General features: G+C 45.6%; 1 protein-coding gene across 3 annotated transcripts in view; it reads right to left on the reverse strand.

Moving 5' to 3' along the window:
• AEBP2 (AE binding protein 2) overlaps positions 1-26,838 on the reverse strand; it is a 510,714-nt gene that overhangs the window by 97,310 nt on the left and 386,566 nt on the right. Inside the window, exons 8-9 of one of the 3 annotated variants that reach the window (XM_086920582.1) lie at positions 3,311-3,424; positions 2,984-3,050 (exon numbers count right to left, since the gene is read on the reverse strand). In XM_086920582.1, coding sequence (XP_086776708.1) covers positions 2,996-3,050; positions 3,311-3,424 — 169 coding nt within the window. In that variant the 3' untranslated portion in view covers positions 2,984-2,995. Of the gene's footprint in view, positions 1-2,956; positions 3,051-3,310; positions 3,425-26,838 lie in introns of all 3 variants that reach the window. The other 2 variants (XM_086920591.1, XM_086920596.1) reach the window with 2 other exon arrangements.

Raw genomic sequence — 26,838 nt, forward strand, 5'->3', positions numbered from 1 at the left:
AGGACCTCTTTTCCAATGACTGGCCATCGTTTAGTATGAACAGTGACACCAGCCAATGGAAAAGAGGGGCAGGGCTTAACATTGCTAGTGAAATGTACCCTCTAACATAAGATCTCGCCAGCTCGACTGCGCAGTCTTTCGCAGGCCAAGACCTAAACCAATTAGAAAGTATATAACTATAGGTGAAGGGCGTAGAGGAAAGTGGAACAAAAACCAGTGCTACAGTAGCAGCACATCCATCCTGAGCCTTAGCAATAATGGGGAAAAAGGGTGAATGAGGGAGAGAGTGAACAAGGAGCAAATGTTAGCTGCCCAGTAGGAGTGTAGTAGCTGGGCCTTTGCAAAAAGTATGTATTCATGGAGGGCTTACCACAATTGAAAATTAAACAAATCAGGAGTTCAGGGGAAGAGTACAGGAAAAGAATCAAAATAGTCCCACATGGTCAGAGGAAGCATGCCTTACAGACAGAAAGGGTACTTGTAACATCACACGGACACCAGGCCCCCGATCTCATCTCTTGGTTTGAAGGGGCCTCATACTGATGGGACCACCACAACACTGGCATGAACTGGATGACTGTCCAACAAACACGAGATACAGCAGTTAGACAGGTCAGCTGATGTACCGGCAGGTTCAATTGCACACAACTCAATAACACATTGCGACAGTATAAGCTATCCGAATAGAGGAGGAGATAAAAGAGTGAAAAAGCAAGAAATGGCATATAATACAGTCAAACAAGCAATGGCCAAGCCAAAACGTTTTCCATATTAAAGCTACTGACTTTGTCAATGCTTTTTAAACCATATTGTCTCTGTGTGTCTGCATCCAGGTGTAGCAAACATGTTAAAAGCATTTTTTTTTAAACCGAAAGAAAAAGATTCAATGATGATTGCCACATATGCATGAGCACATATGGTGGCCATAATGTATGTGCACGATTCCACAGGCGCTGCGGCAAGCGAAAAGACCCTGAAGCATTGTCCAGCTGTGAGACCCTTGAAAAACGAAAATGATTTTTTTTTTTAAAGTATAGAACTATATAGGTAATGGGCGAAGAGGAAAGTGGAACAAAAGCCAGCGGTCCGAGTGCAGTGTGCAGATACTGAGCCCTATTAATAATGGGGAAAAAGTGTGAATGAGAAGGGGAGTGCATAAGGAGCAAATGTTAGCTGCCCAGTAGGAGTGTAGTAGCTGGGCCTACACAAAAACTAAAATAAATTAAACAAATATTTTAAAAAAGAAAGGGAAGAGGGTGGTTAATGCATAGTTCATATTTTCTTGTTTACTGGAAAAAAGCAGATTGCGAGTTCATTGCTGTGACATACTTGACCTGTAGATACCACTGGGGTACAGAGTTCTGCGAAATGTACGTGATCTGTCAATAAAATTTGTTTTAAAAAAAAAGAAAGGGAAGAGAGAAAAGCAATACACATCCAAGAAGTGATAATAACAAACACAATAAAAATAAAAAGGGAGTGCAGGAAAAAAATGAAAACAGTCCTCTCGTGTCAGCAATGGAAGGCTACTACTCATCCAAAAGATAGTGAGACCAAAATGGTTCATGGGCAAAACAAACAGAGGAATGGCTAGAAGAACCATCAAACCCAGAGCAGGCAATTGATAAAGACAAGAAAGTTAACCCATCATGTGCAATGGGTGTATCAGTAGTCCACTTAAGGTTATAGATCAAGCATGGTGATTACACTATCATTGACTGACATGGAACTATATGTTATTTACCATGTACCTATGTATCTAAGATATTTACCTTGTAAAGCGCTCTGATACCCGCCAAGGGTCTTGTTCGCGCTATATAAAACTTTCAAATAAAATAAATACTGGATGACAATCGGTATTTTTCCAAGTACGTAGGCAAGTTTTAAAACTGTGGCCCAACGTGTGAAGCCCATTTGTGTAACAGAATCAAACTGATTCGAAAAGATGAACGAGAAAAAAAGGGAACTGTCAGTTATAGATGTAATATGAAGCGCCTTCACTAGTGCTGAAAAAATGAGCTGTGAAGGGGTAGAGAATGGCCTTTAGGAGTGAAAACATTTTAATTTCTAAAGATATTGTTATAGCTACTGAGTAAATACGTCTAATTCGAATTGATCAATAATAACTAATTCATTCACTTAATGGTGTAATGAAAGAACATGGTTTTATTGAGGTGGTTTGTGTTCGTTGTGGCATCATAGAGCAGATTACCATGTAAAGAGCACTACCTTTAAAAGAGAATGAACAAAATAATTGTTCTATGCACGCAATTCCTGTGCTCCTAAAGTTTCCTGAAAACCCTTAAATTTCACGAAATTACATACATTTTCAATTATGCATAATTAAGCTGCTGGAATGATAACTTAGAACATTTTAAATATTAGATATATAAATCTTTCCAACCACAGTTTTTATCATAGACCTCAAAAAGAAAAACGAATCTCTACCGTTTTGACATTTTGCGTTTGATGCTGCTGCAAAAACGTTTACATTCCTTAAACCTTTCAAACACAAATGAAAACCAAAGGAGAACTACACGTACTGACTCGCACTTGTGGTTTCAAAATAGACTAGTTGTAAAGTTTCCAGCTTCACCGATAAATTAAGTAATGTAGTTCAGTTATACTTACGAAATAGCAAAAAAATGTAAAACGAGATTCGCCTATATTGGAAGCAAAATGGCATCAGCAAAGATTTAACATTTGGGAAACATACAGACAACAGGATGATTTGAAATCAGATGTCAAATAACTCACATGACCAACAGAAGGTAATTAAATTCAGATAATTTATTAAAAATAATTTTCCTTCACAGTGATTAAAAACTATTCGAAACTGTTACGAACATAACCCCTCCACCAAGTGTCAGGCTTGGAATTGTTAATTTTGAAAGAGCTACATGCTTCAAAATACTTTAATGTCTACAAAGACAAAAAAACGAGATGCATTACAAACCTGGTTTTAAAAAGATGGTATACAAACCAGTGTATGATCCTAACAGAAGTGATCGTTCAGGGTTCCACGGTATGGACTTCTCTTACTAGAATTTCTGGACACCAAGCATAAAAAAGCAAAATAACACTTTGTGAATAACAGCGTTGCCTAGTTTAATGCATCTAGTAGAGTTCACCGATTTGGATGTAGAACGATTACAAAAACAACCAAAAACCCAGTCTGCACCTTTTTGAAAGAACTACGGAATTCTATTACTTAGCAGGTTTCATAGATAACGAGCTGAGAAATCTTGCAAGCAGGCAAGTAAAAGTATTTATATTGCATTGAAAATTGATTCAAAATAAAAAATATTACCTGTATATATTTGGGTCTAGAAGCAGGGCTGTGTCCTTTGGCAGTTGAGATAAATGCACAACCTTTGTTTTCAATTGATGTCGTTCACTTTCGTTTACCCATACATCAGGCAGTCTGAAACATAAGAGGGAAGAAAAGGTACTTTTTGATGAAACCAAGGTGTAGCAGTGTTTAAATATGATTTGCAAGATGAACTGAATTTACCATTTCATAGAAACAAATTCATAGAAAGAATATGTTTTCAAAACTGACTATTGCAAGCGTAGCTTTTAAGGTGTAGATGCATTACATTTTGAAAAATGGTTCTCTGTTGACTTTCTGCAATGCTCTCGTAGAACCTTTACCTTTGTTTCCCACTATATATATGGCGGAGGAGCACTATTTTGGTACAGGGGACCCCATCCCTCAAGGCATGTCTAAAATATAGGTGGGTACCACGGTGCCCACCCAAGGCACCAACTAACCACCATGGCAGGGGCAGCAGGAGCTGGCATTGCTCCCACCCAGAGGGAGCAGCTGTTTTCTGCTTGCTCTCTCTAGGCAGGAGCAATACCTGTTATTTTTCCCTGCCCGCAGGTGTGAAGGCAGGGAAACCTAACACAAGTTTGCCCCCAGCCCGAGGGAGCATGTTTAAATCCCCCACCGGGTTGCAGCAGACTTCCATGTTTGCTACCGTCAGGCCGGAGATTTTAAAATGCTCCAGCCAGGCAGGAGTAACCACATGGTTCCCTGCCTGAGCTGGGGTCGGCAGGGAAACTGAGATGGCCTGGGGGCCTTTAAATGCTCGTGCGGGGATAGCGCGTCCCCCATCGCTTTAAAGATATTTGCAGCCATGGCAGATAGGGCTCTAGGGCCTTTTGCAGCTCGGGGAGGGAGGCTCCATTGTCCCCTGCCCTTTTTTTATTGAGACCCTCATGGGTGAGTAGCGCGTTTACAATTCCCTAATTGATTGATTGAGCCATGGGGATGGGGTACCCTGAGGCCTATTCAGGGTTGGGAAGGGGAACCACCTGGTGCCCCTCCCTGTTTTGCACATCAGCCCCGGTAGATGGGGTCCCTGGGGCCTACAACTGTGTTAGGAGAGGGGCAGCACGGCTTCCCTCCCCTTAATTGACATACCCGGCCCAGGAGATGGGTTCTATGGACCCCAAAGAGGGCTTGGGAGGAGGGTCCTACTAACCCCCCATACCCACATATATTTATTCAAAAATGGCAGCTGCCATTTTATTCTTTTTTTTCCACAGGATTGTGGCAAAATCTGCAGATTTAAATTTTCATTTGGCCCATGGGTTGCGGGAGGGGATGGTACCTCTGGGTTACCCTCAACAAGGCCTAGGCCTAGGGCAGCAGGGTATCCCCACCATGCACCCTAATGGATATTTTAATTTAAACTTCAGGACAGGGGACTAACGAACTCTCGGAGTTCTGCAATGGCTGCCAAAAACATTTTTCTCGTGTTGCTAACAGCCAAACAAAACACGCGCTTTTGCAGGAGAAAATTGGCTGAAGGAAAAAAGCTCCTTGGGCAAATCAGAACACTATTTTTTTTAATTGGGTTCCAGAGACTCTCGCTAGAGTCCATTGAAGCCAACTCTCCATGATATACAATTATTTTTGAACCTCTATTTCTCAAAAACTACTGAATGGACTTACATCAAATCAAAAAAAGCACTATCTGCGGGCAAGATGCAACTTACCTGTCAAATTTGGAATAATTCTGTTCAGAGGTTGTAGGGGTAGACCTGCCTAAAGAAGTCTGTGAATGGGGATTTTGAAATTTTGAGAACCCCCTTTTTTATGAACGCCTGCTTGATGGTTCACCCCAAAACTTTCCATGCACAAACTAGACACTTTTTGGGGAAAATTCATGGCGATATGTGAAAAGGCACCACAGTTATGCATATCCTATGAATTTCCTAACTATAACTCCTCACTGGCGACCACCACTGGGAGATATATATATATATATTTATTTTTTTATTTTTATTTATTCAGGTAGCCAAATCACAGATTTCTGATGGTCGCGATTAGGTAGTTATAGTTAGTACCAAAGATTCCATAGGAAATTTTATTCTTGTTTTGCCAATAACTTTGACCCTGTTTGACAACTCTCCACCAAATATCTTTCACAAAACGTTTCCTTTCTGGTTCAGCTGCTGTGCTGAAAGTTTCGGGGTGATCTGTCAAGCGAGGGCCGAGAAAAAAGGGGGGGGATTCCAAAACGTGTTTTCCCCATTTTAAGTCTATGGGAATTTTTCATTTTTTGAACATGACCACAGCCCGAACTGCTCAACGGACTTACACTAAATTTGGCAGAAAGCTAGATTTTGGTCCAGAAAGCGTGTTTTTTGTGATTTTGAGTAAACCCGTTTAGTAGTTTCAGAGAAATAAAAGTTTATAAAATATAGCTATCTGGGGACCAGAGTCCTTGTAGTGGACTTGCAGATCATACTAAAATTTGAGTGACTGCCAACAGTTCAACCAGGAAGTGTTGGCAGCCATCTTGGGACTCATCTTGAAGCAGAGTCCCATAAAAAAAGTAAAAAATAAAGAAGAAGAGGGGGCAGGCTAGGAATACCCTGACCCCCCCCCCCCAGATATGGCAGGGGGGGCGGTTAAAGCATCCAGCTGGGCAAACTCCTGGGGGCATGAAGGAGGGGGGCTCATGCGGTTCCCCCTCTTGGCCTTGGTAAAAGCCCCCCCGCAGCCCTGGTGAACACCATCTCCCCTGGCCTATAACAAAATATTAATTTGGTCCCCCCCTCCCCCTTTTCTCCTCCCAACATAGCCCGAGGACTGCCACCTCCCTGGGGCATGTCTTTAAAATTAAATACGGGGCTGCGCGGCCACTGCAACCCCAGTGACCACTATCTCTCTGCAAACGCGCCTCTCTGTGCACTGTTGGTGGGGGATGAAGTCCCCTTGCCTACTGAGGGCTCAGTACTAAAGTGGACTTCATCTCCCAAGCAGCAGTGCGCCAGGAGAAGGGTTTACAGACTGGTAGAGAAAGGGGGTATGACCTCTGACCACCTCTAAGCAATCCAGCTGTGTGGGACTTACTGGAGGTAACAAGAGGGTTAGTTGGCCCCCAAGCACCCTCAAGTGTCAAGGGGACTTTATCCCCAACTAGTAGTGTGCCAGGAAGCATGTTTGCAGAGCGGTGGACAAAGGGGCGTGGCCTCTGACAAACTCTCAGCAATTCCACTGTGTGGGGCTTACTAGAGGTAACAGGAGGGGTAGTTGGCGCGTAAGGACCCTCAATAGCCATGGGGACTTCATCCCCCTACTAGTAGTGTGCCAGGAGGCACATTAGCAGAGTGGTAGAGAAAGGGGGCGTGGCCTCCTACCAGGTCTCAGCAGTCCCACTGTGTGGTACTTAATGGAGGTAACAGGAGGGGTAGTTGGCCCCCAAAAAAGTTCTTGGGGGCCAACTAACCCTACTGTTAGCTCCAGAAAGTTCCATCTTTGGCACTTAAGTGCATATGAATATAAGGCGCCTGAAAGACCTTTAGGTGGAATATATATACGAGAATGAGTACTGAGCACATATTTTGAGGAGAACGGAAGTAGTTGTTGTGCTGCAAAAAACGGAAAAGTTTTAAACAGACAGTTTGTATTCACAGAGAAGAGGTGGAACATATATGAGGCTGAAGACAGAGGTTTTAAGTACAAATGGATTAACGGCAACACTTTCCAAAATTGAGTTATTTTAAATAGCCACATACTTTGTGTTTGAAAAGGCAGAGATGTGTCCACAATGTTTATGTTGCTTAATTGCAGCATGGCCTGAAGGATGTGGCTGAACTGCTTGTCTGGAAAGACTATGGGAGCCCGGTTTCAGAGTAGTGTATGGTTTAAACAGACATATACTTTGCATGCGGAGAGCAGAGGTACAGCCTACCAACATGCAGACACACAATCTGCTTTAATATTCCATGCCATTCGTTGTGGTGCTATGAAAGGAAGGGCAGAACTGCACAACTAAGTCATGAAACACTAATAGTCTGTGCCATTTGTTTGGTGCTGTAAAACGAAGCGCTAAATTCCAAAACAATTTGAGACAATAACAAACAAACCTGTGGAACGAAGTTAAAAGCAACCCAAAGGTATAGCATGGAAGTAAAAATGATGGACAGAAAAATTAAGAAAAAAATAAAGTACTTTGAATCGCAGCACATGCAGCAAGAGGAAACTAATCAAAAGAAATCAAATAGCACTTGGTCCATGTTGCAGAGAAATAAAAAGTGACATGAGGCATATGGTGGTACAATTTCCCATTTCCATTCCTATAGGGGACATTTTCTCTAGGATACTGGAAAAAGGGCTGAATGGAATTATACCAAAATTTCCAAAAAGTTGCAGTGTAAGCAAAAAGCGTGCTTTTTGTTAACTGGTGTAAATCTGTTCAGTCGTTTTCAAGAAATTAGCATCCAGGGTGGGAATGAAGGGGCTAACACTGATAAAAAAGTAAAGGCAGCTTTGTTGTCCCAGTAAGCTTTGAATGGGCAATTCAAAGTTGATTGGTGGATCCTAAATGGTGGACCACAATATGTAGAATATGCTGTGGCAAACATCTCAGGGCTCTTCCAGAATTCAGAAAAAATATATATATGCTCTGGTCTTGCCACAGAATCAAGATGATTGTTTGGGATACCCCAAAATCCTTTTTAAGGGGGCTGATCACGAATAAAACTGTTTATAAGAACAGACAGTACAGACATGAAATTGCATCTGTAGAGGGCCAAATGAAGGTGTTGGAGAACAGGATCAATGGCTTGACCGATGAGGAGCAAGACTTAAGAGAAACATTAGGGAGAGAATTAGATCTATTAAAGGCCTCCTTGGAGAATATAATTCAAGCAAGAATCTCCAGTAGATGGGAATCGAACAAGTTAGTTAATTTTGAATATGGGGAGGGAGCCAGCAGGTTACTTGCCTGGAAGGCTAAATCAGATAGAGTAAGGAATCACATCAAAGAAATAGAGGATGTACACTCTAACCTACTAATAAGCAGGGAGGAGGAGATGGGAGAAATCTTAAATGCTTATTTTGAAGAGCTACATAAGGAGGATTGTGATACGGATAGTCTATCTATAAAAGACTAGCTCCTTCCAATCCAGCTACCGTCCCTTTCTACAATGCATCGGGAAAGTTTGGAGGCAGAAATAAGACGTCAGGAAGACTCTTTTGGACTGTAAAAAGGGTAAAGCTGCGGGCCAGATGGCTTTCCTGTAGAAGTCTATAAGAAGCTGGAGGAAACAATTATTCCCTTCATGGTTGAGATTTTTAATAGAATCTTGATTGAGGGAGCGCAACCACCTGTTTCATGGAGGGAAGCAATTATTACCCTAATTTTAGAACCAGGTAAACCTCCCACAAAATGCGGGTCATATAGGCCAATATCCTTGTTGAACTCAGACTATAAGGTGTTCTCTAAGATATTGGCGGATAGACTAGGTGGTGTGGCTGGTGGGCTTTTACACACAGATCAAAAGGGCTTTGTAAAAGGTAGGAATCTGTCTGACCTGACCCATGAGTTTATTGGAGCGATAGATTTTGCGTCTACTTTTTCCCTTCCCCTGGCGGCTATGACATTGGATGCAACTAAAGCATTCGACAGGGTGGATTGGAAATACCTTATAGCGGTTTTGGAGAAGCTGAACCTTGGGCAAAATTTTTGCCGGACCATAGGCCGTATTTATAATGTGCCCTTAGCCAGATTGGTGGTAAATGGCAGAACGACTAGACCATTTAAAATCAAAAGGGGAACCAGACAGGGCTGCCCCCTCTCCCCTCTCCTCTTCGACTTGTATATAGAGCCATTCGCCCAACGTCTTAGGGAAGAGCCAGCGGTTACACCTTTTAAGAGCAGCTCTTGGGAGAGGACGGTGGCTCTGTATGCAGACAATAATCTCATTCTGTCGTCGGACTTGGAATCCTCCTTTCCTCGGATGATTGAACTAGCGAGAGATTTAGGTCCAGTCTCTGGCTATGACGTTAATGCCGATAAAACGGAGCTTATGTCATGGCTGCTCCTGAGACGTGAGCCGGGAGCTAGCAAGGACATATTGATTTTACTGTGTCTTAGCTTTAATTTGTGTCTTTGTGATTTTATCGGGTCCTGTGCGCTGCTCCCTTTTAACGGAGGTATTTTACAAGCTTACCCTTAAATCCATTACCGATTCATTGGCGGGAGGGTAGGCTGATTTAAGAGTTCTGTGCCCTTAGCCTGGTACGAGGTCGGAGACAGGGAGGGGGGTAACTGCGACCAGACGCTAGCCTGGACGGCCGCCATCTTGTGGTGGGCCAAGGCTGAGCAGTCTAGTCTTTCTTCTCCCCTGCTGCATAAAGGTCGCGATGACGCGACCGCGCGACCTGACTGCTCCTGAGGCGTGAGCCGGGAGCTAGCAAGGACATATTGATTTTACTGTGTCTTAGCTTTAATTTGTATCTTTGTGATTTTATCGGGTCGTGTGCACTGCTACCTTTTAACGGAGGGATTTTACAAGCTTACCCTTAAATCCATTACCGATTCAGTGGCGGGAGGGGCAGGCTGATTTAAGAGTTCTGTGCCCTTAGCCTGGTACAAGGTCGGAGACAGGGAGGGGGAACTGCGACCAGACGCTAGCCTGGACGGCCGCCATCTTGTGGTGGGCCAAGGCTGAGCAGTCTAGTCTTTCTCCTCCCCTGCTGCATAAAGGTTGCGATGACGTGACCGCACTGCGGACGCGCGCAGCGGGGGCGCCGAAGGCGTGCCAAAGTTAAGCCCGTCTGCGCCCGTCCGCCTCCTCCTGAATGCCAGGTCGCTGGTAAAGCACAGCTTGGAATGGGCTATGCTAATACAGGAACGAAATATTAAAATTGCTTTTGTGACCGAATCATGGACGGATGCAGCCTCAGGCCCGGACTTAGTTAATGCCACTCCCCCTGGTTACCTTAGTTTCACGAGAGATCGGCCACTGAGAAAAGGTGGGGGGTTGGCAGTGATATATCACAATTCTCTCAACGCCCTCTTTCACCCTTTAACGGTGGCTGGATGTGAAGCGATAGCATTTAACTTTACTCTGGGCAATCATCACTCATTTAATGGCTGTTTAGTCTATAGACCCCCTGGTTCTAAAAATATCTTTTTGAGCTCTGTGGGAAGCATACTGGAGGAGGGACTCTGCTCTAAGGACTTTACGGTCCTGGGGGATTTCAATTTCCATTTAGAAATCCCCCTGGACACGGACACCAACGCTCTTATCAATCGGATGGATGGCGCCAAGCTTAAACAACTGGTTAGGGGCCCTACGCATAAGGCTGGTCATACCCTAGATGGGATTTTTTCGAACCACCCCACGCTGGTCTTTATTAAATCTATACCGGTCATCTGGACCGACCACAAGGCTCTGTTATTTGCCATCTACGTGACAAAATCCCCAGGTGGGGGGTGTCCACCTAAAGTAGCTAGGATATGCAGAGCCTGGAACAAAGTTGAGGGTAGAGCACTGGAAGATCATTTGCTCTCCTCCAAGGAGCCCCTTCCATTAGTGGTGGAGGCGGCGGCCCTTGCCCATACTATTGGATTGATAAAGCCTGCAACCTCCTCGTTCCACCTAAACTGTATTACCTGGCTAGAGCCCAGCTCTCAGCACCGTGGTTTTCTGAGGAATTAAGAAACCATAAATTGGAATGTAAAAAACTGGAAAGGGTCTGGCGGAAGGAATACAGGGATAGTGACAGATTGCTTCTTAAACAAAACCTCCTAGCATATAAAAAAACCGGTGGGGAGGGCAAAACAAGATTACTATACTAATCGCATAAACCTCGCTAAGAACTCTGCGAAGGAACTGTTTACTACGCTGTCTGCTCTGGCTGACCCGGTTCCCGCGGCCATCCCCGCGAGTTATGAATTATGCGAAGATTTTGCCAAATTCTTTCTAGGAAAGGTGGAGATCATTTTCAAAGCCTTCTCCAGTCAGGAGAGGATGAATAGCCAGGCGGCTTCTCCAGAAAAGGAAAAGGTAATGGAGCTAACCTTAGGACAAAATTTGGACTGTCTTTCACCAGTAAATAGTGAAGAAATTAGGCGGCTACTGTTAGCGGCAAAATCAGGCGCTCCGTCAGATCCTTGCCAGGTGGCTGTGATAAAAATGGCCCCAGAACCGATAGTCACATCGCTGGTGACTGTCTTTAACAAAATGCTTGCGACAGGAGGTTTTCCAGCATGCTGGAAACATGCCTCGATTTTGCCCCTACTTAAAATACCTAACCTGGATATCAGGGACCCAAATAACTACCACCCAATAGCCAGGCTCCCTTTACCAGCTAAACTAATAGAAAAGGCCCTGAATACTCAATTAAGCTCTTTCCTTGCGGCCACTCAAACTCTGGACCCCTCCCAACATGGTTTTAGACCTTACCATAGCACGGAATCCGCCCTCATTAAAACAACTGAGGAGATCAGAGCAGTGACCGATGCGGGAGGGAGGGCTGCCCTAGTGCTACTGGACCTCTCCGCGGCCTTCTATACGGTCCACCATGGGATCTTACTCGACCGTCTGAAGGCCTGCGGAGTACAAGGGAAGGCGCTTGACATACTTAAAGCCTTCCTGTCCGGCAGAGTCCAGAGCGTGGCCTTAGGAGATTATGAGTCAAAACCCTTAATCTTGCCCTGTGGAGTTCCTCAGGGCTCGTCCGTTATTCAATGTTTATATCAGCTCATTGGCACCAGTAATCCGGGCATATGGCTTTGATCTTACATCATATGCTGACGATACCCAGATTGTGGTGTCTTTACTACCAGGGAGGGAAGAAGGAGTAGCAAGGAATTTCCAGGACTGTATGCTGGCGGTTGGAAACTGGATGGCAGTTAACTGCCTCAACTTAAATTCAGCTAAAACTGAAGTTATAGTGTTTGGGTCAAACACTAACTTCTGGAGCCCAAACTGGTGGCCAGAGCAGATGGGCAAGGTCCCCATCCCAGTGGCTAAGGTGAAAAACCTGGGGGTGTTGATAGATGATCAACTCACCTTTCGTCACGAGGTCAATGCACTATCTTCCTCTGTGGCCTACTTGCTCAAATCCATCCGTAAGATCCTTCCATTTATTCCAGGCAGTGCCAGAAAAACAGTGGTCACGACGCTGGTCATGGCAAGGCTGGATTACTGCAATAGTCTATTTCTCGGTGCCCAACAGGGGGTACTAAATAAATTGAAGGTATTACAAAATGCGGCTGCCAGGCTCATATTGGGAATTCCAAAATGTGTCCCTGTGTCCCAGGAGCTGGTTAAACATCATTGGCTCCCAATGCGAAAGATAATTCTATTCAAAGCATTATGCCTAGTATTTAAGACCTTACAAGGCAGGGGATCCTTATTCATCCGGCAGTACTTTCATTGGTATCGTCAGACTAGAAATCTTAGATCAGCTGACCTGGGGCTGATCACTGTGCCTCGTACTAGGAGAGCGCGCTGGGGAGGCAGAAGCTTTGTGCTGGGCGCAGCCAAAGCTTGGAATGCCTTGCCTCATGCCCTCAGAAAAATGACGGACCTCATGGCCTTTAGAAGAGCATTAAAGACATGGCTGTTTACCAACTGATTCCCGATCTGCCTCTACCTCAGGAGTAACACTTAGCGCCAGGACACATAAGGGTAACAGAGCGCTGTATGAATGCCAAAAATAAATAAATAAATAAATACATGTAAGCTCCCGGGATGCCGATACCAAACCAAAAAAGAATTGTGTTACCTGGGGATTAAAATTGTCCCAGAAATAGAAAAAATTGCTAAGGTTAACCTGGTCAACATCTTGAAATAGTGCCAAGAGCTCATGAAATCCTGGGCTCATCTCCCGTTATCCTTCTTGGGTAGAGTTAACCTAATAAAAATGACAGTTTTGCCAAAGGTAACGTACTTATTCAAAACAATTCCGTTGAATTTTGAGAAATCATTATTGGATAAATTCCAGCCATCCATTAATTCTTTTGTTTGGGCCTCCAAGGCAGTTAGTATATCATGGAGGAAGCTTAAACGTAGAAGGGTGAAGGGGGGTTTGGCACTCCCCGATATCCAATATTACGCTTGGGCTTTCCAGCTGAAACACTCCAGAATGCTGTTCAAATCATCTCCAGATACATCAGGGAAGGGCAAAATGTTTTTAGCTATGCTAGTGACTCACTGGTTAGAGGAGGCAGACCCTGAAGCAGAGAGCAGACCGGGACCAGGGTTCAATTCCCGACGCGGCAGGGTCCTGAGCTCAAAATGTCCACGGACTCGATAATTCTCGCTTCGGTGCCTACTCAAATCAGGGGCTCACACTCTGCAACTCTGGACAATAGCTTGCTCAATCTCCACTACGGCCCCCCGCAGGGGGATGCCTGGCTTTCACCTTGGGGGTGCCCAGTAGGGGCTATCTCACAGGGAAAAAACCAGGACAGGTTCCCAAAGCAAACGCCTTGAGACCCTTTGGGGTGATTAGTGCGCTATATAAGAAGCCAACATTACATTACATTTAGAACAGCTGGGGTTTATATCTGAAGGCTTTTTGTTTAAATATGGGGACAAAAATGTTTTCAAAAAAGTTAGACTGAAAGACCTAAGTGGCGCAGCTCAGATATGGGCTAGGATTAAAAAAACTAATAGGTCTCGAGTATTATTCAAGACTGGCTCCCATGTGGGATAGTCCAGGAACTCCCAGTTGTTTGAAAGATCAGCTGGCAGTCCCTTTGAAATCAGCAGGGCTATTAGTATGGGGGGACCTTGCGGTGGACGGATCTCTTTTACCGTGGGACATATTGAGGGATAAAGTGGAGGGAGGAATATCTAAATTTAAGTATTTACAGTTATTAAGTTGGTCCCAGAGTTTGAGGAATTCGTTCGGTCGGGGGAACTCCCTGGAAGATCATTTAACCAACAAGCCTGCAGGCAAGAAGGAGATTTCTTTCTTTTATTGGGCTATTGAAGAGGCTATTGATAGTGAGTTCAAGTTAGTCGAGGAGTTATGGGGGGGGGGAAGTCATCTCGGAGATAGATCTGGAGGACCTGTGGAAAACGTCTTATAACATTCTTTTCTCAGTCGTGAAACCAGCATGGCTGAGGAGGAATCGTTATTTCACGACACAGAGCTTACTTTTCCCCGACAAGGCTCTCTAAAATCTCTAAGGGTCCACTGGCAAGGTGTAAGAAATGCAATATGGAAAGTGTCCTGGATGTGCATATGTTTTGGTCTTGCCCATCTCTTTCGGAATTTGAGGGAAATTGGAGACTGCCTAACTTCTATTTTGGGGCGTTCAATACAGATTTCCCTGAAACCTGTTATCTTCAGTGTATTCAGTGACATTACTGGCCCTGATAGAGATTTTCGATTCTTTGCTATTTCGTTGGCCAGGCGGGAAATATGTAGAAGATGGGTTGAGTCAACACCCCCTAAACAAGCAGAGTGGCTATCCTCCGTATATAAAACATCCAAAATTGATCTGGCCCGATTAAAGACCTCTAAGAAACGCGCCATTTGGACTAGTCTGCTAAAGTGGAATTTGGTCTAGAGTTTTTTTTGTTGTTGTCCTATGATTAAGCCTCAGTGAAACTCTTGGACTGTGCTGGAAAAGAGCTGCAACTTGGCGGCCTGTCTAGCTACTGGTTTCGGTCTTGAATCCTGTATAGAGTGTAACCACCCTCTACTTAACAACGGGAGGGCAGCAACTGGAGTGAAGTCGGTTTTGCCACTGGTATGCGGCGGATTTTTAATTTAAAAAAAAAACAACAAAAAAAAAAAATCAGCAAGAGGACACTAATCAAAAGTAATCCAATAGCACTTGGTCCATGTTGCAGAGCAATAAAAAGTGACATGAGGCATATGGAGGTACAATTTCCCATTTTCATTCCTATAGGAGCATTTTCTCTAGGATAATGGAAAAAGGGCTGAATGGAATTATCGGCAATTCAGTGCATACATACAGTATTTAGGAACAATAACCGTGGGGTTATTCCGGAAGGGATGTTTACAGTCTGGACAGCTGAGGGGAAGTTCTGTGGGAACATATATATGCATACACTGAGCAGCGACCTTTCTTCCTATACTATGTAGGGCTGCCGAGCTGTATGGCCTGCCCTGGGAGGTCGGTGAACCAGGGATTGTGGCCCCTGGTCCCGTCAGGTCGCGGACGGGCGCAGACGGGCTTGCCTTTGGCGCGCCTTCGGCGCACCGCCGGCGCGCCCGCTGCGCCCGTCCGCTGCGCCTCCGGAAGCAGCACATTCTCAAATATCCGAAAGGAAGGGCGTGGCCTGACTCGGTGGGCGGAGCCCGGGAGGTCGCGGCGGTTGCCTGCTGGCTGCTTCAGCGCCTCACTCGGCTGAGCAGTGAGACAGAGCAATCAGGAGAGCAACGTGCAAATTAGCTTTTTAAAAAACACAAGTAAGCACAGTACAGTTTTAAAAACAGCTTTTCAGGAGTTTCCCTCGCTCTCGGCTTTCCGCCTCAAGAGCTCGAATCTAAACAGCGCTGTCACCAGAGCGCGCCTTGAAATAGACAGGGGGGCGTGGCCTGACTCGGTGGGCGGAGCCCGGGAGGTCGCGGCGGTTGCCTGCTGGCTGCTTCAGCGCCTCACTCGGCTGAGCAGTGAGACAGAGCAATCAGGAGAGCAACGTGCAAATTAGCTTTTTTAAAAACACAAGTAAGCACAGTACAGTTTTAAAAACAGCTTTTCAGGAGTTTCCCTCGCTCTCGGCTTTCCGCCTCAAGAGCTCGAATCTAACCCGATCACTGCCCAAGCACTGTACACAAATCGCCATGCTACTTGAGGAGCACAAGCCAGATGCACTCTTTTTAACAGAGACATGGCTTACGGCCCAATCGGAGGCCGATATTGTTACAGCCTTACCAGCTAGCTATCACATCTGTAGGCTCGACAGACCAGAAGGGAGAGGGGGTGGGTTGGCCATCATCGTAAAGGACCAGTATCACTGCCGCACTATAACATCGACCATCCCTGGCTGTGAGAGTCTGGAATTCTGTATAGAGTTTAACGCCAACCACTCCTTCTCTGGTACACTGATCTATCGCCCCCCTGAATCCGCAAAACCATTCCTTCGAGCACTACCAGAGATCATAGCAAAAAGATCCCTATCGGCGGCTAGCTACACAGTATTGGGAGATCTCAATCTACACTTTAACTCGCCGTCCGACTGCTCTGCGAAAGAGTTAGTTGATGACCTCGAAGCCCTTCAACTGACCCAGCTGGTTACATCCCCAACCCACGAAAAAGGGAACCTTCTCGATCCTATTTTTAGCAACAGTATGGATTTAATAACTGCCCAACCTATCCCCCTCTTATGGTCTGACCACTACCTGGTGCCGTTTACCTGGTCCACCTACAAAGCCCCCCATTTATCCCCCCAAATCTCGCTGAGAAGAAACTGGAGAAAACTCCCCGGCGACCTCTGGAGGGATGAGTTAGACGCTACTCGTCCGCCATCCTGCTCAGACCCTAATCTGGCATATGGAAACTATGTTAGCTGGATTACCAATTCTTTAGACTCTCTCTTGCCTCTTTGCAAAACATCCTCTAAGCGAGTGCAGACATCAGCTCCCTGGTTTTCTGACTCGCTGAGAGAGCTAAAACGTCGATGTAGGCAACATGAGAGAGCCTGGCGCGTAGACTTTCTTCCAGAAAAGAAGGCAGCTTATAGAGAGACGATCAAAAGTTACAAAGAAGGGATCAAGGCAGCCCAGGCAACTTATTATTCCGGCAAAATTTTGGAAGCCAGATCAAAACCTAAAGAAATTTTTAACATAGTAAAGCAATGCACGAGTGCCCCCACTGCTCCCCCCTTACCCAAGACCAAGGAGCAATGCAATGAATTGGCGGATTTTTTTCATGACAAAGTGCTGAACATATACTCCACCTTCCCAGCCATGGCTCTGAATCATGAGGCGCCCGACCCATCCAACTCGGAAAATTCTCCCTGTTTAGACCTGCCTACTACTGAGTTGACTCTGGATCACTTCCCTCTCCTGGATCTTGTCACCTTAGAGAAAGTGGCCCGCCAGGTCAAGTCGGGATCCCCTCGAGACCCAGCCCCCCCAGAAATCCTGATGCAGGCAGGTGATGTCATCCTCCCTGTAGTTCTGGAACTGCTAAATTCATCTCTGTCCACTTGTACAGTGCCCACTGCCTGGAAGCAAGCCTCGGTGCGGGCGCTCTTAAAAAAATCTAATCTGGACCCTAACGACCATTCCAACTATCGCCCCATCTCACTGCTTCCATGGACTGGTAAGGTGCTGGAAAAACACATCAACGCCTTTCTGGTCCAGTTTTTGGAGAATCACTCCCTACTGCACGCCTCCCAGACAGGCTTCAGACCTGGCCACGGGACTGAAACCGCCTTGCTAGCAGTGACTGAAGAGTCTCGAAGGATACTGGATCAGGGGGGATCAGTGGCAGTGATCCTCCTTGATCTGAGTGCCGCCTTCGACACGGTCAGCCATATCACTCTGCTGAACCGTCTCCAGAACATCGGAGTTTCGGGAAACGCACTAAGGTGGTTTAGGTCCTTTCTGGCCGACAGATCCTTCCAGATCTTTGATGGTAACACAACATCTACCATCAAGCCTCTCAGCTGTGGAGTGCCGCAGGGCTCATCGCTGAGCCCTGTACTGTTTAACGTCTATATGAAACCGCTAGCTGGGGTAGTAGAACCGTACGGCATTAAAATCGTGTTGTACGCCGACGATACCCAGCTGGTGGTTTCACTGGCCCAGGAGAACGGTGGACAAGCCTCGGCCGGCCTGCTGAAATGCCTGGAGAGCGTGAGGGAGTGGATGACTAACTCCTCCCTCAAACTGAACGGTGGGAAAACTGAACTCATGCTCTTAGGCCCACCCTCACCACTACCTTTCTCTTCCTTATGGCCTGCTGGTCTAGGGGCACCTCCCACCCCTAAGGACAGTGTCAAGAGTTTGGGAGTCTGGTTAGACCATAAACTCTCCTTTTCCACTCAGGCCACTAAGTTGTCTGCCACCTGTTTTGGCCTTTTAAGAACACTGAGGAAGGTCCTTTCACTTTTACCTCTGGATGCCAAGAAGGTGGCAGTACAAGGCCTTATCCAGTCCCGTTTAGACTCAAACAACGCCCTTTATCTGGGGGCGCCTGAGATGACTCTTCGAAAGCTGCAGGTGGTACAAAATTGTGCAGCACGTACCATACTCCAAATCCCACGGTCTCAGTCCGTTAGACAGGGACTGAAAAGCCTACACTGGTTACCGGTGAGACAGAGAGTGGCTTTTAAGGCTCTGTGTATCACACATCGAGCTTTTTGGAAGACTGGATCAGCAATCAACACCAGCCTTGTTATCCCTTACCACCCTAACAGGAACCTCCGGTCTTCCAGTACTTTTCTGGCAGTGGTGCCCAGAGTAAGGAGAGCTAGGTCAGGGGGCAGGATGTTCTCACTGAACGCCGCCAAGCTGTGGAATTCACTTCCCGTTGATCTTCGATCCACACCCGACCTACTCCCTTTTCGCAGGAAACTGAAAACCATACTATTTAGGAAGCCCTCTTAGTTCCTCCTGTGCTCCGTCTCAGCTCTGTCTAATCTTAGCGCTTGGACGCCCCTGGGCAGCAACCGCGCTTAACAAATCGAAAAATAAATAAATAAATAATACCAAATTTGCCAAAAAGTTGCAGCGTGCTTTTTTTGTTAACTGGTGTAAATCTGTTCAGTCGTTTTCAAGAAATTAGCATCCAGGGGGGAATGAAGGGGCTAACACTGTTAAAAAGTTAAGGCAGCATTGTTGTCCTGGTAAGCTTTGAATGGGCAATTTAAAGTTGAATGGTGGATCCTAAATGGTTCACCACAATATGTAGAATATGCTGTGGCAAACATCTCAGGACTCTTCCAGAATTCAGAAAAAAACATGATATATCTGCTTTGGTCTTGCCACAGAATCGAGAGGGTGGTGGAGGATATTACCTACTGGCAGTCGCCAGTAGGTAGTTATAGTTAGGACCTTGATCCTATTAAAACAGTGTTTTTTTCTTTTCCCAATAACTTTGGCGCTGATTGACGAATCTTCGCGAAATTTTCAAAACTAGTGGGGCACTCCGGTCAGCTCCTACCTTAAAAGTTTCGGGGTGATTCGGCAAGCAGGGCCCAAGAAAAAAGGGGGGTCCCAAAACGTATTTTCTCCATGTTAATTTGCATAGGAAACTTCAGACAGGCTACAGCCCGAACCGCTGAACAGAATTACACCAAATTTGGAAAAAAGGTAGCCCTTGGTTAAGAAAGAACTCCTTATCTTGAATGGTGTAAAAAACGTTCAGTAGTTCCTGAGAAATTCAAGAAAAAGAGGTGAAAAAATCTATTTCCCATAGGAAACTTTAGACACGGCTACAGCTCGAACTGCTGAACGGAATTACACCAAATTTGGCAAAAGGATAGTGCTTGGGTCAGATTGCACTCTTTTTTTTTTTTTTTTTGGTGTAAATCCGTTCAGTAGTTGCTGAGAAAATCAAAAAATAAAAGTTTCGATATATAGAGGCATGGAGGATCCGCGCACCCTCCAGATAACGAGCTGCATTCTAATTGGATGTCAACACTTCAAACCAGGAAGTGTTGCAGCCATCTTGTGCCTCGGTAGAACCGAGGCACAAGAAAAAGGAAAAACAAACGCAAAAAACTAGAAAAGGGGGCAGGGTATAAACACCCTGACTGCCTAGGCCTGCTCAGGGCGTCCCACAAGGACCCCCAGTGACCAAAAAAGCAATACAAAAAAAAAAAAAGAAATGGGCCGAATTCACGCTGGGTGCGCGAATCCGGACGAGAAAATTAAAAAAACTAAGTGCGGGCACCCGCGCTTTGTTTAATTGAAGCCCCCGGGGGGGCCAGGTCCCGGGGGCAGTAAAAAAAATGTGTTGGGGGGGCCCAGTCCCCCCCACACTACCCCAGGAACCGCCACCCCTGGGGTTTTGCATAAATATTTGCGGGGGCACACGGCACCCCCGCAGCCCCGGGGACCTCCACCCCCCAGGGCTTGTTTTTTTAAAGTTTGGGGAACCCCACGGCCCGGGGCTTTCATAAATTATAATCGCGGGGGCACACAACCCCCCTGCAGCCCTGGGGACCGCCACCCCCTGGGCTTTTTATAAAAAATATATATATACACATGTGTGGGGGGCTCGCCCCCCCAAACACCCCGGGGACCGCCAACTCCCCGATGCACCAATATTTAAATGCAGGCGGCCGTAACGGACCATCGAGCCCCGGGGACCACCACCCTCTGGGGCTTTGCAATTGAAGGGAGGATTGGAGCATGTAATGGCCCTGGGGACCGCCACCCCCCAGGGTCGGCTCATGCAGAGTCCCGGGGTGCCACCCCCGAGACACTGCAGTTTGCTATGGCAGGGCGGGAGCCACGTGGCTCCCGCCCTGTCATAGCAAACTCTGGTTTGGTTTTTGGAAGAGAGAGCAGGAAACCCGCTCTCTCTTCCAAAAACCAAAGCAGATTGCTTTTCCACACGGGGAGCGGCAGGTGAAGCGAGGGGGTGGGGGGCCTGAGGTGACGTGTGCAAACAAGCCCTGTGGCGAGTTTTAAATTGGGGAATTAATTCCCCTTCAATCCTGAGGGTCCCTGGGGGCCAACTAGCCCACCAGGTACCCGGAGGGCTAGTTGGACCCCAGGGATCCTCAGGATTCAAGGCAACATAATCCCCCAACTTACAAGGTGCCAGAGGGCGTGTTTGCCGAGTGGTGGAGAAAGGGAGCACAGCCTTTGTCTACCTCTCACCAATCCCACTGTGTGGGGCTTACTGGAGGTAAAAGGTAGGCTAGTTGGCCCCTAAAGGACCCCCAGCAGTGAAGGGGACTTCCATCCCCATACAAGAGCATGCCAGGGAGACAGTTTGTAGGTGGTGGACAAAGTGGGCATGGCCTGGTACGAGTACTCAACAATGCTGCTGTGTGGGACTGACTGGAGGTAATAGTTTGGGAAGTTGGCCCCCAAGGATGTCCTTGGGGCGAACTACCCCTCTTGTTACCTACAGTAAGTCCCACACAGTGGGTTTGCTAAGACGTCTTCGGAGGCCATGGCCCCCTTTCTCTACCTCAAACGTGCCTCGTGGCAGACTACGGGATGGGGAATGAAGTCCAATTTAGTCCTAAGGGAGTTTGGGTGCCAAGAATCCCTCCTGGTACCTCCTGTAAGTCCTACGCAGCGGAATTCCTGAGGATTGGTTGGATGACCAGCACCCTTTCGCCATCACTCTGCAAACGCGACTACTAGTTAAAGTAGCTTATTTCTGCTCCTCTGACTTACAGGTAATTTTAATCCCCCTGCCCTATTATGTACTAGGGGCTTACAGAGGAGGTCATGCTAATCACAGGGGTACCCCAACGAATAGTGTTTTTTCTAGTGTATGTAGGTGTTTTCACTGTATTCTAAGTGTCTTTTAGCATAGCACTGGCTGTAGGCCTGGTTAGTCAGAGTCAGTTACCACCAGTACCTGTCAGAAAAAGTTGTGGGCACAGGATGATTTTTCAACAAGGCAACTTTCTGCTCCTCTGTTGGTTCTTTCTGCACATGTCTTGCTTCTTCCTGCACTTTTCTTCGTCTTTGTGGACTTCTGTTGCTTCTTTCTGAATTTCATTTGCTTCTTTCTGTGTGTTCTTTCTTCTTATGCCCTACCTCTGTAGGCAAGTTAGAAACTAGCATTTATAAAACCTTTGAAATTCATTTAAAAAACCATAGGTTTCAGGCACGTTATAGTTAGAAATGAGCATTTAAAAAACCTTTGAAATTTACTGAAAAAACCATAGGTTTTAGGGGCGTTATAGTTAGTTGGACATTTCACTCGTACAAAACCATAGAAATGTCACCATTAAAGTTAGTTCAGCGAACTATAACTCACGCGCCCGCAATGCACTGCTGATGATGTCACATATTACATCACTCATGACATGGTCAGTGACATCACGGATTACATCATCCTTGTGATAAGAGTGGCAGACCTCCTCTCACCCTAATATAACCTCTGATACACACACTCTAAAATACAAAATATCATTTTCAAAACTATAGACACATTAATACCAGTTACAACAAACCAATTCACTAATTCCAAGATCTACACACACTCATCCACTCACTCACCAAAGTCCTATACAGTCACTCATACATGCACTCACTCATCATATGTACTCATACACCTATACATCCTGTTACACACCGCCACTCATCCATAGAGTTACTCACACACAGTCACACATGCAAACAAAGTATCAAACTTCCATTTACTTGCATATAGTTATACACACACCACCACACTTACTTCTACAGAAACGTAAACATACTTACTCACAAACAATCACTTAGAAACACATACTTATTTATACAGGAACTCTTCCAGTCTCTCACTGTCACATATAGTCACTTATATACACCATTACTTACATATACTAGTTTAAAACATATGTAGTTACTCATTAAGACACTATTGCGACAGTCATTCACGCACTAACACACCCATACACACACTCATCCACCCACACAGTCCTGCACACATGCTGTCTTCAACACATACATTCACTCATTCATGCATCTATGCACTAAGTAATATCCTCCACCGAACCATACAGATACTCAGACTGATTTTCAAACCAACTAAAAACCCATATAGACACTCATGTAGCTATTCACCAACCCATCCAGCCACTTATACAGAAAGTTAGTGACTCATACAGATATTTACATATTTAAACATTACTCACTAACCCCTTTATTCACTAGGATACACTTAATCAAACAGTTATACAATCAATTTTACAAAAATAAATCATCCATTTAGACACTTATATACCCATTTATTCTTTCATCGACCTTGAGCTATACATATATAAAACATTTAATTTTCAGAAAAACACACATTCACTGGATGATGTCATTTGAGATGTCATTTGAGATGTCATCAGTGATTTCATGAGTGATGTCACGGACCATGTCATGAGTGATGTAATATGTGACGTCCTCAGCAGTGCATTGCGGACACGCGAGTTATAACTATAACGGTGGAATTTCTATGGTTTTGAACAATCGTACAAGTAAAATGCCCAACTAACTAGAACGCCCCAGAAACCTATGCTTTTTTAAGTGCATTTCTAAGGTTTCACCAGTGATCAAAGGCTCACCGCCCGAAACGCGTTTGGTGTCATGAGGGAAGTGAACAGAACAGCCAAGTTGCCGCCACTGGTGCTGTCCGTGAAGTAACTCCTCGTTGTGCAGCATCTCCATGGTGTCAACCTTTGTGCTTAGATGTTTTGCGGCCGACCGGGCCGCGGAGATACCCCGCCGCTTGCGTTAGCGGATCCTGGTGCTTGATAACACGAGCACCACCAGGAATCGAGGAGGCCCCAACATCGGATGGGATTGGTGTCAAGGCGGCTGCACTGCGCTCACTTTCATATTTGTAACCGAGACAGTGACACCGATTGGGGTGTAATTAGAAACTTCGAGAGTCTTGTTGGTGCCTTAAGACTGCATCTACCATAATGCTGTGCATGTTGACGCCCACTGGGCGGGACTCTTACTTTTAGATAAAGGGAGTACTTGCACGCAGCTGCTGCCTCCGTGTCTCAGTATTTACCAGTGATCAAGGGCTCACCACCCGAAACGCGTTTGGTGTTCTGAGGTGCTGTCAGTGCGATAACTCCTCGTTGTGCGGCATCTCCATGGGGGCAACCTTTCGGCTAAGATATATATACATATATATAGCGTTATAGTTAGGACCTAGTAATAGTTAGGACCTAGTTTCCATAGGAAAAGAGTTATCACTATGGTGCCATTTGACAAATCTTCACAAAATTTTGGCAAAAAAGTGGCCCCGTTTGTATATTCTGCAGGGAAAGTTTCGGAGTCATTCGTCAAGCGGGCATAGAGGAAAAAAGGGGTGGGGGTCAAAAAATGTGCGCTTCACATGCAACGTCCCGTTGGGATTTTGAACACTGAACTACGACGGAATTACACTACATATGGCAGAGAGGTAGCTCTTAGTCCCAAACAGAAGCCATTTTGTGATTAGGTGTAAATGCATGTTACTTCTTGTGAAACAATATTTCTGTAAGAGACATTGGTTAGTGATAGATTCCTTACCTTAGAATATCCCCAGGAGTCAGACTGGATCCGGAAAGTTTTGCTTAGCAGTCCCCCTGCGCGTCAGTAGGTGGCATCCTACAGCCGCGCCCGTCGCAGGCGTCGTATGCGCCAGAATGACGTTACAGAGACTACTTCGGCGCCACCCATGCGCGCTGGCATCAGTTCTGTAGACGACTTTCCGCACCAGGAACACAGAGCCATGCAAGATACTGACCACTGGTGCATTGAAACTAGGACCCTGAAAGGGATAACCGCAACCCTAGAAGTCAGATCGCAGAATGGGGAGGATGGGAGGAGCGGTAAGGAATATATCACTAATGTCTTTTACAGATATATTGTTACACAGGTAGTAATTTGTGCATCTGAAAGAGACACGTTAGTGATAGATTCCTTACCTTAGAATAGATACCCCAGCAATGCCAATGCCGGTGGTGGGTCTGCGAACAAGATTACACCAGAAAGTCACGGAGAACAGTACAGCCAAAGTAGCCGTCTCTCCGGACTTGACTGTCAAGAAAGTAATACTTGGTAAACGTATGCAGCGAGGCCCATGTAGCTGCCTAACAAATGTCCTGCAAGGGAACGCCACGTCCCAAAGCAGTAGTGGCTGCCGTCACCCTGGTGGAATGGGCAAGCAGCCCCACAGGAGGCTCCTTCTCAGCCAACAAGTAACAGGCTTTGATGCAGAGAACGACCCATAGAGAGATGGTCCGTTTGTGCACGGCCCGACCATTTTAGGCGCCCACGTAGCCAACAAAGAGCAGGTCATCCACCCGGAACTGTGGTGTGCGCTTCAGATAGAACGAGAGTGCATTTTTTGGGTCCAGAAGGTGAGGTCTCTCTTCCTCTTTCGAGGGATGCGGAGGCGGAAAAAAGGTGGGCAAAGTGATGGTATGCCCGATGTGAAAGGGCATAACAACCAGTTTTAACCCCGACACGCAAATTCTGGTAACATTGGACATAGAGGCACTCTATACGAATATCCCCCAGGATAACACAATTGACATGATTAGAAATCTCCTGAGCTTTGATGGCAGAGACCTGACAGCTCATCAAACTTTTATTGTGGACTGCATAACCCTGGTACTTAAGAACAATATATATTTGTTCAAGAAAGACCTCTACATACAAGTCAAAGGGACCAGCATGGGGGCTACCTGTGCTCCTAGTCTGGCCTGTCTGTATGTCTCCCAATTTGAGGACAAACATATATTTAATCAAACTGCGCCTTTCTGTGAAAATGTATCGGAATGGTCAAGATACATTGATGATATTTTTTTTATTTGGACAGGCAGTATGGACACTCTTACCGAGTTTATTGAGTGGCTCAACTTAGGAGATAAGAATCTTAAATTCACCTCACACAAAGACCGGGAGCAATGTGAGTTTCTTGATATTATAATCAAACATACAGAAGGTTCACTAAGCGTCGAATTGTACACCAAACCGACCGATAGAAATACCATGCTGCATTTCAACAGCAATCAGCCGCCTTGCCAAAAGAATAATATCCCCTTTGGGCAATTTCTAAGGCTGAAAAGGAATTGAACAACCATAAATGACTACTATAGACATGCCCAGGTCCTAAAGCAAAAATTCCTAGAAAGAGGATACCCGCGACGTATGATTCATCACGCCGACAAACGGGCGAAATATTTCAATCGAGAGAACCTATTCAATAAAAAAAAGAGGTATCCTTCAATGGACCACAAACTATAATTTTTGTGACGAACTACAACCAAGCTAGTAACAAAATAAAAAACATCGTCAATAGGAATTGGCATTTAGTCACAAATAACAAACACGAGAAATTGCCCAAACCAATTTTCTCATTTAGGAGGAACCGGACTATTAGAAACAGTCAGGTCCACACATACAGAGAGAACAGAAATACGACACAACCTTGCATTAATAATGCACCTCTACCCACGGGTACATTTCCATGCACAGGATGTGTCAACTGTGGTAATATTATCAAAGGAAGCAATATCACAAATAGTAATGTTACACTGAAAATTAAAAGCTTTATAAACTTTCGAACAAAAAATGTGATTTACCTAATACAATGCCCCTGCCAACTGTGTTATGTGGGCGAGACATCCAGGGAGGTTCGGATCCGCCTAAACGAACACAGGTCGGCAATTAGGAACAACAAAAAGGGTGCCCCACTGACTGAGCATTGGAAGACAGCAGGCCATAGTATTGAGGATCTCAAATGGTGCGGCTTAGAAACAGTAGAAATTAATGTAAGAAGCGGCAATTTGAACATTAAAAGGAAAAAACTGGAACAATTTTATATGTCCCGATTCAATAGCGTCAGATGCGGCTTAAATAGCAGAGAGGATTGGGAACGGATAGTGCAATGAGTTGTAAGTCCAGTTTGAGAGTTTCAATTAAGATCT

Source organism: Lissotriton vulgaris, chromosome 1_1 (assembly GCF_964263255.1).
Source record: "Lissotriton vulgaris chromosome 1_1, aLisVul1.2, whole genome shotgun sequence".
NCBI lineage: Eukaryota > Metazoa > Chordata > Amphibia > Caudata > Salamandridae > Lissotriton > Lissotriton vulgaris.